Genomic DNA, 16,240 nt, shown 5'->3' on the forward strand with positions numbered 1-16,240 from the left:
TGACAAAGGTGCCATATCACAGGTTTGTTTGAAAACAAATTGTTTTGTATGCAGTGGATCTCTCAGTGGCCAATGCCTTTCAGTTTCATCTTACGGTGAGATTGCCCATGTGATTTTATACATCATTTTCTTTGAGAAAATAGTTTTTGAGAAAGAAGTAATTTTCCACGAACTTGATTTCGAGACCTCAAATTTAGAACTTGAGGTCTCGAAATCAACCATTTAAACGCACGCAACTTCGTGTGACAAGGGTTTTTTTTTTTTTCATTATTATCTCGCAACTTCGATGACCGATTGAGCTCCAATTTTCGCAGGTTGGTTGTTGTATGCATATGTTGAGATACACCAACTGTGAAGGCTGGTCTTTGACAATTACCAATAGTGTCCAATGCCTTTAAGAATCGGAGTCATTTAAAATGTATAGGGCGCCCTCTGCTGGACTTGCTTACTTTGAAAACGCTCTTATACACGACCACATTTTGAAGTGTCTTTACAAAATAATAGTTATATAGATTTATCAAACGCATTAGATTGGGTAAAATGAAATTCGTTCACTCATTTTTAGAATCAGTAACCCACAATAAAATGAAATCAAACTCTTGCTGCAACTATTGTTAGAGCGGTGGCATTTGGATCTTGAAACAAGACTAAGAAGTTTGCACCGACAACGTGGACCAATCAAAACGCTCGGTGTGTGATTTACACTTTCAAGATGGCGGCCTCCATAGATGTGAGTAAAATAATTAAAATCATCGTTTGTCAGTCGAAATCACAATTTTATATTGTGACCAGGGCTAGTTTTATCATTTATGATGACTTGATTTTAATTTTAGAAGCGTAGGGTTCCTATGGAATTTCGAAGAATAAAAATCCGAAGTGAATTGAGGGTTAATTCAGCTTTCTGAACCGGGAAAATTGCCCTGCCTGTCGCAAAAAGTGTCTGACTGAGTCTCATAATATGTCGATGTCTGTGAGTGTGAGTGTGACTGTGTCAGTGTTGGTTGGAAATGATCACCGTCGGTATGGTAAAATCCATGGTGAAGTCGGGCACTCTTACTTTTTTAGTCTTGCCCTCCGACTCCGATTGAAAAAAAAAATTCCCTCATAATTTTTCAGACCCAGAGATTGTACAGTACAACAAACAAGACTTGGTTTTTGGTTGCTGTTGGTTGTGTTTTGGCATGTTTGGACCCAGTAACTGGGCGCTGTATCCCTTTTTCAAAATTTTGACATTATCTGTCATCAAAAGTTTGAAAAAGGAATACAGTGCGCTATTTTGGGAACAAGTTTTACCCTTTAAAGAGACCATTCATTGGATAACTTTCCGTATGGCGCCACCACTTTTTCACTCATTTTTACAAAAAGGGATATATCAATCAGGTAAATTAGATACTATATTATTTTATTTCAAATGAAAAAGTGGTGGCGCCATACGGAAACTTTTCCCATTCATTTTTTGCAGAGTAAACATCAAGTAGAAACAACCCGTAAATTATTTGTTTAAAAAAAAAATACTTAATTTTTATTCTGTGCTGTTGACTAGTCGATTGTGCACGGTCGTGTGATAAGTAAATAAAAAAGTAACCAAAGTAATAACAATGAAATAAATGTAATTAAAAGGGCTTGGAATAATTTACATTACAAAGAGTGACTGCCCGACACATTTTTAAAGTAAAGTATTTTCTTGATGAGACCGTTAAAATACATCCCTTTTTTCCATTTACAAAAAAAAATCATTAAAAAAAAGGAGGAGGCGGATCCGGGCGGGGACACTAAACATGTTTCTTTTTTTACTTGGGCTACTTTCTGCGATAAAGACTAAAGTACCAGGATGTTAAAAGCTAATTTGTTTTTATTATAGCCACCATGATTTGATATTAATATTGTTTTGTTTTTGTACAGGGTATGGCCATTTTCAAAGCCTGCTCAGCTCTGTTGCTAGTCTTGCTGCAGCCGTCGTGTATCACGGCCATCAAGTCTAAGCCCATTACAGTGTCACTACAGGCTAAATGGCCAGCCACACCGCTGGTGTCGGAGGCTAGTGAGTTTCTGGCAGAGAAAGGGGAGAACAGCTTCTGGTCGTTTGTTGACTCACTGTCCGAGCTTAAGGCAGCCGATGTTGGGGGTAAGAAGAACATGAACTTTGACATCAAGGTCATTCTGTGACAAGTCACAATTCAACATGCTTTTGGACCTGAAAGTCACAGACTGAAATAAAAATCGGTGTGCTGATTGGACTCCCTGACCTTGAGAAACCCCCTGATCACAAATTTTCTTTATTTGGGTTCATTATTTTTGAGTTGGTCAAAACCCGCCCATACTGGATGAAACAAAAATATAAAACAACTAAACTACACAGATAAAAAAACACATAGAACTTTTCACTTGTGGGTACATTAAGATTAATAATAATAATATCAAAGTCTTATATTGCGCATGTTTCAACCAAACGATCACTCAAGGCGCTAAGTACATGTATAAACAAACTTTCAGAGAGATAGGTTATTGAAGTAATGAATTCTGAGACCTAATTATTTAGCACCCTATAAGGGTTTAGAAGGTGCTACGGCGCATACAGCAGCCTTAGCCAGGAACACCGGAGCGAACCCCCTCTCTTTTCGATGAGTGTGCTGGGTTCGTTTACATGCGTTAAACAACACATTGTGGTGAACACTTTGATTATGAGAAAATAGAATTGGCTGTTAGAAATGTTTACGCCCCTATGTTTTGACATTTCTATGTTTCGACATCCCTGTATTTCCTAACCCTTAGAAGGAGACATTCTATGTCTCATTCAAGAACAAATCCCATGTGCATTTATCAAAAAGAGAAGGGGTTCACCCCGGTGTTCCGGGTCTGATTGGCAACATATTGCACCACAGCACCTTGTCAACCATTACATGGTGTCATTATTCAACCTAGTCCCCATACCTTGCAGGAAAATACTGAATGTTTAAGCAACTTGAGCATCACTGAGCGTTGGATATGCGCGCTATATAAGAAGTCACTATTGTGAGTATTCCTATTGTTGTTATCATTTTACAGAGACAGACGAGAGTAACTATGCCTTTGTGTTGAAGTTTGCCGGTCGTCTCCTGAGTGACACCGAGACGGACCTACTCAAGCTGACGTTGTCCATTCACTCGCATTCACCAAGGATAGAAATGTTCAATCAGGTACGACATGAAGTTTGCAGCAAAACGGATTTACTTTTGGAGTTGTAACCTTACGTTTATGCTGTATAATAATTCAAAATAAAGAAATTTAAAATGTCATAATCAAATTGACATTACGCCTACATGTACAGATATATTTTACACATTGTTTGTACATGAACTTGTTAATATGCCTCTGAAGAAGGTCCGATTTGGATCGAAAGCTAAGGCCATCTACTCTACTCATTATGTATTTTTTTTACAAAAGTGATATAAAAGTGAACTTTAAACAAACAGCTTTTGTTCCCCTGCCTATGGACGGACATACAACAAAGACAGACAGTTATGAGAAGACACTTGGACATAAACAGGTGTTCGACAGAAAACAAGGCTGTTATTATCCCAATTATGTGGATAAAACAAAATCACATCAGTATCTGTGCACAGCCAAAATCATGGGAACACTTTTTGTTACAAAGACACCGAACGAACTACATATAAATATTAAGTAAGTCTTTGCGGATCTTGTAATCGTTAATCTCAAGCAATTTTTGTTTCGTCATTGATATATAAAATAACATTGATATATTTGCTACATCCAAGGTAATTTTTGGAGCTAGATCAATTTTAGTGGTGGGCTCTCAATCCAATTTAGTCCACCAAGGGCGGAGCGATTTAACAAAATAATTCATGTTTAGATATGGGGCCATCATTGCTGAAGTGCAATCTGTTGGAAATCTGTACGGGGCAGAACAGGGTGTATTTTACGTAGAGTGCTGGGCGAAATTTGTTAGTTCTTGGCACCATCCACTGTGGCTACTACATTGCCGAAGGTTTTATTTTCCTGAGCAGGTGTAAATAATCTTACAAAAGATCGTTTTCTTTATCGCTTATTCAGATTGCTCAAGACCTGCCGCCACCACAAGGATGTGATACATTTGTTGATGTCCATGGTGATATAACCTGTTCATTGAAGGAATTGGATAAACTTATTAGTTCGGCAAACGATAGGTAAGAATATTAGATTGCAAGTACCATGGCTCCAAATGGACCGATCCGGCCTATCAATCAAACTGTGCGCGTTCACCCATTTGACCAATCACAGCAATGATTGTGGTCGGACAAACTCGGTCATGCGTGCACGTATATTTGGCACGCGCGGCAGAATCGTGTAGAATGTCATTGGGAGTGTTCATACAGGTGTCTTGCTCACGTGCGCGGTGGGCGGAGCTTAGTGGAAAGCCGGAATGGTCCATTAACACTGGACTGCAGGCCATAGGCTTGGATTTGAGCGCCAGGCCAGTGAAGTTTCAGCCAGACAAGTAATTGGCATTTGTGGCTGGACTTTTCTTGTCACTTTGCCTCAGCTAAGGCATGTATGGAAGAAACTGCCCACTCCTGTTGGGAAATTAGCTGGTCTTACCCTTGCTAAAATGACCGTAAAGACCCAGCTTTTCTCTGTTTGCATGTAATGTTTCTTCTTTCTTCTGGTTTTTGCGTTTTTTGTTCTCTTTTGCTTTGCATCATCTGCACTTGTTTATTTATATATTTTTTTCCCGTCAGACCCAAGCCAAATGTTTACAAAGTGGATCACAGCTATCCTGGATCTGAAAACAACCCAGTCGTGGTGATTCTGTACGGACATATCGGCAACCTGGATTCGCAGATGAAACACTTTCACAAACAACTTAAGAAATCGGCCAATGCTGGAACTGTGCAATATGTCCTGAGACATTATGTAAAGGTGAAAAACCAAGTTAGATTTCTTATGTTGTCTACTTTAAAGGCACTGGACACTATTGGTAATTACTCAAAGTAATTATCAGCATAATCCCTCACACGGTAACGAGTAATGGGGAGAGGTTGATAGTATAAAAATTAAAATATTGTGAGAAACGGCTCCCTCTGAAGTGACGTAGTTTTCGAGAAAGAAGTAATTTTCCATGAATTTGATTTCGAGACCTCAAGTTTAGAATTTGAGGTCTCGAAATCAAGCATATGAAAGCACACAACATCATGTGACAAGTGTGTTTGTTTCTTTTATATTTATCTCAAAACTCCGATGACCAATCAAGCTCAAATTTTTACAGGTTTGTTCGTTTATGCATATGTTGAGACACACCAAGTGAGAAGACTGGTCTTTGACAATAATTACCGATAGTGTCCAGTGTCTTTAAAGGCACTGGACATTATTTGTAATTACCCAACATAATTGTTATCATAAAAACATACTTGGTAAGGAGTAATGGAGAGGTGTTTATAGTATAAAACATTATGAGAATTGGCCCCCTCTGAAGTAACATAGTTTTTGAAAAAGAGGTAATTTTGTCACTCAAATAATAAAACACTTCAGGTCTTTTTGTTTTTAGCTACGTCACGCATCTGGAACTCTCTAATACTTAGTCCTATCTTGTCTCTGTACCACGAAATTTAAAACTCTTCTCAAAACTTATCTTATGTCCCAGGTTTTCAAGGACAAATGTTGTTGCGTCTGTTTCCTTTCGTTTAGATTTTGGTTTTACTGCGCCTTGAACACCCAGCAGGGTGAATTTGTTCGCATTACAAGTCTTTATTATTATTACTCAACTTCACGTCTTGCAAATGCAGGACAAGTCTAAAAGGCAAGTTCGCCTGTCGGGCTACGGTGTAGAGCTAGCCATAAAGAGCACCGAGTACAAAGCTGTAGATGACACGGAGGTCAAAGAGGGAGGGAGCCAATCACACGACGAGGATGACAATGCTCCAGATGAAGTACAGGGGTTCGTCTTCTCAAAACTCAAGTGAGTAACTTTAAAAAACTCAACTTTAAAGCCATTGGAGACTTTCGGTACAGACAAAAAAATAAAAGTTCACAGATTTACAAATAACTTACAGGGTTTACAGAAGGTAATGGTGAAAGACTTCTCTTGAAATATTATTCCATGAAATGCTTTACTTTATGAGAAAACATTAAATCAATTATAAATTCTCGCTAACAAGAATTATAGATTTATTTTAAACACATGTCATGACACGGCAAAACATGCAGAAACAAGGTATGGGTTTTCCCGTTGTTTTCTCCTGACTCCGATGACCGATTTAGCCTAAATTTTCACAGGTTTGTTATTTTATACAGAAGTTGTGATATACGAAGGTGTGGGCCTTGGACAAAACTGTTTACTGAAAGTGTCCAATGGCTTTAAGAAAAAAGGAGATCGATCCGCCATTTAGGTCACGACAAAGAAGTGAAAAAAGGATTGCACATTTTGCATGACCAATGACCACGGCGAAGCGCATGCATTAGTGTAAAAAGCGCTTGATAGGAACTAGCTGTTGTTATTGTTATTACTACGATTCAAGACAGTCTGTGGAGCTTTAACAAAAATCTCAAGTCAAAATTTGTAGTGCCTCACACCTTGAATTGAGCAGGGTCTTTTACTACAGGCCGATGAGATGGACACTGCTAGTTTTCAAACGACAAAACATGAGGTCGTTAAAATTTAAGCAATAATTAATTTTTTTTGTTAGCATAAGGGTTGCACAACCAGTTGACAAAAGAGAAATATTCTCCATGAAGCGTGTGGATATGCAAGATTACTCCACATTTGTGTGAAGATTAAATTTTGTAATTTTTGTGTCATTCTTGTGTTCAGGGAGTTACACCCAGACTTAATGGATAACCTTAACAGTTTCCGTACCTCACTCTTGGAGAGCACCAGGAAAATGGTTCCACTAAAAGCATGGCAGCTACAAAGTAAGAGAAGGGTATTTGCTTATAAATATGTATGAGGGATAGCCCCAACAAATAAATTTATAATTCTTTATTTTTGTTGTGAAAATATAATTAACTGTTGCAAACTGCTTACCAACCAAAGGGACCTACGGTAAAGTTTTTGTGTGCAAAAAATAGTTAATGGCCTAACGATTTGACCCTTAGATCGGCTAATTTATTTCTCAAAAACTTGACTGCTTATGGAGCTGAAACTTCTACAGGTAAATCATATTACGTACATGTACATCTTCATTCACGGTGAGTAGGGATTTATGTCATCGCCAAAAACTTGATCTACAAAAGATATCAAAACCCTTTAAATTTTAATATTATTTAACAATTATTGATTTACGTTTCATCTGTGTTTGTTTTCAGCCATTTCATTCCAAGCGGCTCAACGAGTGTTGTCCACTCCGGTCGGTAACGCCCTCGGGGTTCTCAGGGACATCAGTCAGAACTTCCCGATACTCGCCAGCTCACTGGTCAAGACACAGGTCAAAGACGAGGTCAAGAGAGAGATCACAGAAAACCAAAAGGTCAATAGCTGGAAATTATCGGGGATAAAGAAGAATATTTTGGGGGGGTTTTACCAATGTAAACCAGTGTGAGTTAGCAATGTTTACTCAGTAATTTCTCGAGCTTAGTAAAATACTTGTTTGGCCAGCATGCCTTTGTTAAAGCCATTGGACCCTTTCGGTAAGCAGTATTGTCCAAGGCCCACACTTCGTGTATCACAACTTCTATATTAAATAACAAACCTGTGAAAATTTGGGCTTAAACGGTCATCGGAGTCGGGAGAAAATAACGGAAAAACCAACCCTTGTATCCGCGCGTTTCGCCGTGTCATGACATGTGTTTAAAATAAATCCGTAATTCTCGTTAACGAGAATTGATATTGTTTTACTGTTTTCTCAAAAAGTACAGCATTTCATGGAATAATATTTCAAGTGAAGTATTTCACCACTACCTTCTGTAAACCCTGTAAGTTATTTGTAAATCTGTGGGTTTTTTTTTCTGTACCGAAAGGGTCCAATGGCTTTAAGTAAACTGCTGACAATATCAAAGTGAAAAAAGTATTATGGTATAAGCGGGAATGTTTTTTTTCTTTTTATGAAACAAAACTTAAAAGAAGAGTTGTAGTTAATATAATAACTATTTTGTTTTTAAATCTAAAGGTGTTTGAAGTGAATTATGGAACTGCACCAGGAGATACGGTTATGATGCTGAATGGTCTCATCATTGATACTGATGTCGCAGAACCCTTCTTGTAAGTGAATCTTTTCAAGTCTTCTGTAAACAATTAGAAGGGTTTGTGTACTTTCTGTACAAGAAAAGAAACAAACGTCAACAGACTTACACTAAACTTACACAGTTTGAAGATAGTGATGGTAGAAAGTTTCCCTCAAAATATTACAAATATTATAGTGTGACGAAAATTCTTTCAGCATGTAAAACGTAATAACCAGTTATGGTGTTATACAAAAACGGAGACGTAACTTATTTCTGTGACTTGTTTTACTAATTTCTCAAAAACTACAGCACCTCTTAAGGGAAGCTTTCAACCATCATTATCTCCAAACTGTGTAAGTTTAATGTCAATCTGTGGGTAACAAGAAGAAAAAAAATACCCAAACCATGTGAAGGAAGATGAAAGCCAGGACGACCCATGCTCAGATAGTTGGATCAAGTGAAGACTGTAACTGGCAAAACAAGACGTTTCACGGCGTTCCATCATGCCAACCACGAAGCATCAGTTTTGATGCCATCAACGAAGATGAATATAAGACATATCGATCACAAAATTAATATTCTTTATCCCCGATGCAAATTTAACATCTCTTAATTTTGTTGCGGTACCCGCTGCCAAAACATAGGATTCGAACTGCCTCTAGCTACCGGGCAACCTCGGTAGTCTAGTTGGTAAGACACTTCTCTAGATTTGCAAGGGTCGTGGGTTCGAATCCCACCCGATTAACATGCCTGTGATATTTGTTCACAGGACTCGAGGGAAAGTACTGAGTATACAGTGCTAACACACATCGGTGTGTGGGTAAAGAAAACAGTATATATATATATATATATATTCTTTATCCCCGATGCAAATTTAACATCTCTTAAAATCGATCACTGTTGAAGGTCAAACAAACTGGTCAACAATCGTGACAGTGCCTAGTTAATGTGGTATCAAGAATGTTAACTTAATTTCTTTGTTTGCCTACCAGGCTGCTTGAACTCCTTCGTTCAGAGAGCCGCATGCTGGGCGGACTTCATTCCCTCGGAGCTAGCGGTGAAGCTGCTACCCAGCTGATGATGGTACAGGTCGCTTCTCAAGATAGTACGTACGCAGTGGACATCAGGGACAACGGCATCTTGGTAAGTCCAGCGATGTGATTTCTACGTGTTTAACATTTTAGAGACCATAGCGGCCTCAGGCGGCTGGTACCAAATTGCCAAAAGCAACCACAACGGCTGCAAGGTTTGAACTACTTCCGTTTACACAAAGAGGTCAGAGTACAGGTCATGTCCAGGTATGAAATTTGCCAATGTTTCCTATGGTAACATAGCACCTCTATTTTTAAAGTCAAGACAAATTTTCTCTTTCATTTGATTTTTGTTAACAATTTACCTCGCTGTGTAATAGTATTTAAAAAACATTTTTCAATTGTGTTATTGTATTGAAGCATACGTAATACATAAAAACGCTGACGACAATTAATAATAATGTGCTGTTGGCCCTGGTCAACGAGAGTTTTTTTTAAGACTTCCGTGAGCTCACTGCTTTATGCTTGTGGTGTCATATGCTCGGGGTATACAACCAGAGTGGTTAAAGTTAAACAGTCGAAAAGTAGGAGGGTTAAAAAGTTGCATTCGTTTTTTATATATAGTATATGAATGATCTGGAGAAGGATGATCGCTATTCTCACTGGCCGGGAAATATTCAGGAATTCCTCCGACCGATGTTCCCTGGAATGCTTCGTCAAATGCGCAAAAATGTCTTTCATTTGGTAAGTGGGACCTTGTTTTGTTTGCTGGGGTGTTTGTTGGGGTGTTTATTTTATTAATGTTTTTTTTTCTTTTTTGGGGGGGGGGTATTCTCAACTGGACTTACTATTTATTCGTGCAGCAGTTTCACATATATATTCTGGACACATCACCACGGCGACGTGAAACTGTCGTCACAAATAAATAGTCAAGTTGATTTGATTATACTGTTCAAGGGAACAAAGGCAATGACCAGGGGGCATGGAGGCAATTGCCTTCGTTGCCTCCATGAAGTATCATGCCTGTAAATTAATTTAAGCAGGGTTCACTTTCGCAAGCTTTTGTGCTCACACACTTTGCGTTCACAGTTCAGGTTTATTTTTTCAACAGCCTATCACATCCCTGTCTGTTATCAACATTTCTTTTTGAAACCCAACTATTCAGATCTTCATGTTCGACCCGACGCAGTCTAGTTCCCTACAGCTTCTCCAGCAGGTGGAAATGTTCGTTCACAACGATGTTCCGATTAGGGTGGGGCTGGTGTTTGTCGTTAACAACGATGACGATGTGGATGGGAGAGAAGACGTGGGCGTCGGCATTATGAGGGCGTTCAACTTTGCTACGATAGACAGAGGATCTGTTGGCGCATTGGATCTTCTCGTTAAGGTAGGGTATCGAACAATCAAAAATCAAACTTTTAGAAGTTGAAATTACACCAAATTTAAAGGCACTAGACACTATTGGCATCTTCAGAAACCTCTACAACGCTTGAAACCACAAACTAACTTGGTTCGACTTTCTCGTTCTCACGCTTGAAACCAAGAACTTACTAGGTTCGACTTTCGGTCTTGACACGTGTGTTCCTGAGTAAGACACTTAACTATAATTGCTTCTTTTCACCCCACGGTAAATGGGTACCTGTGAGGGTAGAGATGGTTCTTGTGATTGATTTAGGTTAATTGCGCATATTATTTGTTGCACAAGTTTTATATGAGGGGTAATCATGTTGGAAGCACTTTGAGACCCCATTCGGGTGTGAAAAGCGCTGTATAAAAACTGGTTATTATTATTTATTTTTGTTCATCTCTCTTGTTCTTATGCTTGAAACCAAGAACTTACTAGGTCTGACTTTCTGATTCTGTTTCTTCAGGTTCTAACCAAGGCTGATGAGGATGAGGTGACTATGGAGAATCTGATGACTGTCTTCAATAAGATGTTCCCTGGGGAAGATCTGGAGGACGTCTTCGGCCCAGGGGGCGACTACGATGATAGGCGACAGGTATTTAAAACCCTTTCAGTAAGAAATATCAAACCTTGGCATTTTTTTTGTAGAGTTTCTAAAAACTTTAATATTATAAGATCTGAAGCAATTCTTTACCATGCTGAGCACAAGTGGCTAAGCACAACAAAAGTATGCTTATCGGAATAAGGTTACCGATGAAGCTACCTAGTCACTTGTACAATTGGTGACTGGTATCCTTTTTGTTTCAGAAAATCATGGTAAACATTTCTTTTTCTGCTGTAGCAGGTCTATGAATTGGGGCACAATTTCGTAGAGCTACTGAAGCACAAAAAAATTGCTTAGCAAACCAAAGTTACACTTACAAGATTATGGTAACACGCCAAACTACCGTGGCACAAGTACAATTTGTGGCTGGTCATTTCTGCTAAGCAGAAATTTGTCTTTATAATTTTGTTCTGCTTTAGCAGCTCTATGATTCAGACTGAAAGATTTTGAAATTTTTTGAAATTGTTCTTGAAAAGCTTCCTCTTAAACTCAATTGTTGAAGTAAGCTTTATAATTTGTCTTTTACTGTTGGATTTGTAAAAAATATTATAACATTTTTTTTTGCAGGATGGAAAGACATATTTTGACAGGACTGGGCTTGGTTCCTTACCTCAGGTGATGATGAATGGAGTGCCTTACTCAAGTAAACAGGTGAGAGAAATATGGCAGAGCGGTCAAGAGCACCAGTCTCAAGCGATGGTGTTTCTGATGAGTTAACAGGCCTCGACCTCTGCAGCGGCCATTGCCGCGATGCCCCAACGAATTGCCGTGAAGCCCCTTTAAAAATTACGTACCTTACGGCCACTTGGCCGTCGTGGCCGTAGTGCCCTTTTCCGTTGATTCCATTACATTATCTATTCAAAAGTACATTGAACGTACGCTCCCACACACTAGTTCTCAACAAATACAAGTTTGAAAATGGCCTTGGTGCCCTTTCAGTTGGCCTTGGTGCCCCTTTCTTTTTTGGAGCCTTTGAGGCCAAGTGGCCTTGCCCCTCTGATGCTAAAGGTTGAGGCCTGTGAGTAGAGTGTGGGTTTGAGTCATGGGGTCAATTTCACAAAGAATTCCTAGCAGATACAAAAAACGTATGGCTAGTCCTAAGTTAGGGCGAGTCACTCGTCCTAACTCGAGATAAGACTAGTCTTAAAGACAGTGGACACTATTGGTCATTGCCAAAGACCGGTCTTCTCACTTGGTGTATCTGAACATATGCATAAAATAACAAATCTGTGAAAATTTGAGCTCGATTGGTCGTCGGAGTTGCGAGATAACTATGAAAGAAACAAACACCCTTGTCACACGAAGTTGTGTGCTTTCGGATGCTTGATTTCGAGACCTCAAATTCTGAACTTGAGGTCTCAAAATCAAATTCGTGGAAAATTACTTCTTTCTTGAAAACAACGACACTTCAGAGGGAGCCGTTTCTCACAATGTTTTATATTATCAACCTCTCCCCATTATTTTGGTACCAATAGTGTCCACTGCCTTTAACTCTTTGTGAAATCCACCCCTGGTCTTGACAATTGTGTCTTTTGTATGGCATATAAAGCCATTGGTCCTGTGTGTTGCATGTAAGAGATCCCAGTTAACCTATTGCTAAGAGAAGGGTTGAGCCCCAGTGTTTCTGGCAGTGGCTGCTGAATGAGCTACAGCACCTTGTAAACCCTTATTAGGTGCTACGTAAAGCGCCTGGAGTGCCTTACTTGCAGATATGTGTGCTACCTGCCTTTAAAGACCTAAAGGCAGTGGACACTATTGGTAATTACTAAAAATAATTATTACCATAAAAACTTACTTGATAATGAGTAATGGGGAGAGGTTGACAATATAAAACATTGTAAGAAACGGCTCCCTCTGAAGTGACGTAGTTATCGATAAGGAGTAATTTTCCACAAATTTATTTCCAGACCTCAGATTCAGAGTTTGAAGTCTTGAAATCAAGCATCTGACAGCGTGTCAAGGGTGTTTTTTCCTTCACTATTATCTCGCAACTATTTCATGCATAATGTTGAGATACACCAAGTGAGAAGACTGTTCTTTGACAATTACCAATAGTGTCCAGAGTCTTTAATATTGTCCTAACAGTTTCTTGTTTCTATTTTAACCCTAATAGTTGCAGCCTGAAGAGTTTGAAGAAAGCGTTGTGACTTCAGTGCTTACTGCCACACCTGACATACAGAGGGCGGTATACAGGGTAAGTTTTTGACTGTAGACCTTTTTGAAAATAGCCATTGCCCAAGCGCTACCTGTTGGATGAGGTGCATGCTGGTCTAGCGAGGGTTGAAGTTCTTTAATGATCGCTAGCTAGAAAAGAGCAGGATAACAGGCATATATGGTACTTTGGCTGTTAATCCAAGTAAGCATAATTTTGTTGTGCTTATCTGCTTTTCGTGCTTAGTGTCACAGTAATTCTTTGAGTATGTACCAATCTTTGACACAACCTTTTAACAGCTCTGTGAAATTAGGGGCAGAGACATTAAAGTATTGCTGGGTGTTCAAGGCGCAGTAAAACCAAAACAAGAAAAACAGACATAACTAAATTAGTCCTTGAAAACCTTTGACATAAGATAAGTTCTGAGAGGAGATTTGTATTTTGTGGTAAAAAAGACAAGGTCTAAGATTAAGTGGTGGAGAGTTCCAGATGCGAGGCGCAGCTGAAAAATATTTTTTTTTAACATCACCCTTTTTCTCCCCCCTGTCATACAGGGTAAGATAACTGATCGGACAGTAATGGTAGATTATTTGATGACGCAGGCGAATGTGATGCCACGCCTTAATCCACGAATCCTCTCTGCTGATACAAAGCTCTTGGATCTTACCGCAAAACCAGGTAAGTTGTCGTCTGATGGACAGACATATGAGTTTGTCAAGAAGAATTTCTTCACAAGTGATTTCGATTCGACCATTCAGTAACTTGCACTTCTAAGATGAACCCATATCCACCTGACCGGTTGCAGATTATTAACACTATTCTTGCCAAAGCCCTAGTCATGATCTTTGCCGTATTACAATAAAAATTCATTAATTACTGCCTTGCATAAAAAAGTCCCCCCAACAAATTCTAATTGAAAATAAAATTATAAATAATTAACAGCATTTTGGAGCACTATGATACAGCCAATGCTTGAAACGGAGGTTGGTGCTCCCCAATTGTAATGCCATTTATAAAATGTATCCTTGTTCAGGTCAAATAATTAAGAAGGCGACAGTGAAAATAATTTATTATCGGTTGAGCCACTGAATTAGATAATAAGTGTTGATTCTAATCGGTGTTCCAAATCGAGCATTTAATTTCTTGTAGTATTTTTCTTGCAAGTGTCTTAGGCAACATTTGTGATCTCTTTGTGTTAATTTTGTCATTTGATATTTTTGGTTTTTCCTGTTTCTAGTCGATACTTCAAGTCTGACTTTGACCACCTTTCAAAGTCTGAGTAGAAATGAAAAAGTGGCGTCCATCACCAACTCTATGAAGTATCTCACTAAGAGAGGTAGGAGTTTTGACCTAAAAATATTTATAAAAAAATCAGTTTATATTACCCAACATCAATCGCTTGAAAGACGTCTTCAGTTACTAAACTTTTCTCAACAAAGTTGTAACAATATTATATGTGTTTTGTTTTAAAAACCGATCCAAAGTTATGTGGAAAAAAATAGAACAAACATAACTCACTTGAAGGTAGCTTCCATTGCCTAGAATATTTTAAACAATTATGTGACACAAATGTATGTGTTTTTACCCAGAAACTGATCTGTGTTTTGAGCTTTTATAATCAGTACTTGTCTTACTGGCATAATACTCGAGTGGGGTTCGAACCCCTGATCTTTGTCATTCTAGAGTGGATCGGAGTCTGCCTAATAGCTAGAGGCAGTTAGTGCCACCAAAAAGAGTACCAGACAGGCCAGGAAAAAAAATTGGTTATGAGCCACTCTAAGTCGACCCAAATAAATTTGTTCGAACCCCTGATCTTTGTCATTCTAGAGTGGATCGGAGTCTGCCTAATAGCTAGAGGCAGTTAGTGCCACCAAAAAGAGTACCAGACAGGCCAGGAAAAAAAATAGGTTATGAGCCACTCTAAGTCGACCCAAATAAATTTTGGTTTGAGACAGGCAAACTTAACATAACAATACATTAGGTTCAGCTCATGACAAGATTGACATCTGAAACCAAGGTGCTCCAGAGTCGTTCCGAATGACTGCAACAGTCGATCTTTGACTTCTAGGGCATCCAGTCACTCCTAACTCTTTCAGACGTCAAATCTTTCATGCACTTAATTCATAATTTGGTTCGGCGCGACTCCGGAGAGCATGTCTGAAACAAGTGTTACACACATAGTGCCTGGGTGAAGAAAAAAAAGAATTTTCTGTCCCCCAAGGCAAATTTTAACATCTGTCAAAAATGGTATGCTTAAAGTTTGAAGGAAATCTTTTGAGTGGAATGTCTCGTACTCCTTCAGCAGACTTATTTTTGAATGATTCCTTTTTGTCCTTGTAGATGATGTTAGTCTGCGCCCTGTTAGCATGTGGATTGTATGTGACTTGGAAACCGCAGAAGGCAGGACCCTGTTCAGCAATGCCGTCAAATACATGGTGAAAATGATGTCTATACTTTATTGGTGAAACTAGTTTTGGGTTGAACAAAGAAATTTGTAATAAGTTTCCCTGGTGTTTCATTGCTCTATATTTTAGTTGAAAAGTCTCTGGTTGTTATCGTAAGCTTGTGTGTGATCGCTGGCTATAAAGTAGGGAGACCACCAAGGGCTAGGTAGCTCAGTTTGCAGAGCACCAGTCTTTCTCTGGTCACTTTATCTTTGTTCAACCCCAAATTAATTTAAATTTACCCAGTCAGTTTCCCTTGGGGTTAATGACTTGACTTCTTAAATAAACTGATTGCCATTGTTTCCAAGACGTTAATTGTTTATTTGTTTAAACAAAACAAAGTGTTTCTGGCAACAAGTTTAAGAAGTAGTGCATTCTGCCAACGAGCCAAGTGCATGATACCCAGTCATACATCCTTACTGACTGTTCAAGGGTAGGTGGATAACCCTCGCCTTTACCTAGCCCTCG

The 16,240-nt window shown here is 38.9% G+C and overlaps 1 protein-coding gene across 1 annotated transcript in view; it reads left to right on the forward strand.

Moving 5' to 3' along the window:
- The first annotated feature begins 712 nt into the window (after nt 1-712).
- Nucleotides 713-16,240, forward strand: part of LOC117298748 (UDP-glucose:glycoprotein glucosyltransferase 1-like) — a 29,462-nt gene continuing 13,934 nt past the window's right edge. Inside the window, exons 1-18 of the mRNA XM_033782068.1 lie at nt 713-730; nt 1,903-2,125; nt 3,046-3,176; nt 4,054-4,166; nt 4,719-4,899; nt 5,763-5,935; nt 6,788-6,888; nt 7,282-7,442; nt 8,082-8,173; nt 9,129-9,279; nt 9,792-9,911; nt 10,333-10,554; nt 11,039-11,167; nt 11,744-11,827; nt 13,290-13,370; nt 13,883-14,006; nt 14,566-14,664; nt 15,669-15,763. Of these exons, the coding sequence (XP_033637959.1) occupies nt 713-730; nt 1,903-2,125; nt 3,046-3,176; nt 4,054-4,166; nt 4,719-4,899; nt 5,763-5,935; nt 6,788-6,888; nt 7,282-7,442; nt 8,082-8,173; nt 9,129-9,279; nt 9,792-9,911; nt 10,333-10,554; nt 11,039-11,167; nt 11,744-11,827; nt 13,290-13,370; nt 13,883-14,006; nt 14,566-14,664; nt 15,669-15,763 (2,298 nt within the window). The remainder of the gene's footprint in view (nt 731-1,902; nt 2,126-3,045; nt 3,177-4,053; nt 4,167-4,718; nt 4,900-5,762; nt 5,936-6,787; nt 6,889-7,281; nt 7,443-8,081; nt 8,174-9,128; nt 9,280-9,791; nt 9,912-10,332; nt 10,555-11,038; nt 11,168-11,743; nt 11,828-13,289; nt 13,371-13,882; nt 14,007-14,565; nt 14,665-15,668; nt 15,764-16,240) is intronic.

Source organism: Asterias rubens, chromosome 13 (assembly GCF_902459465.1).
Source record: "Asterias rubens chromosome 13, eAstRub1.3, whole genome shotgun sequence".
Lineage (NCBI taxonomy): Eukaryota > Metazoa > Echinodermata > Asteroidea > Forcipulatida > Asteriidae > Asterias > Asterias rubens.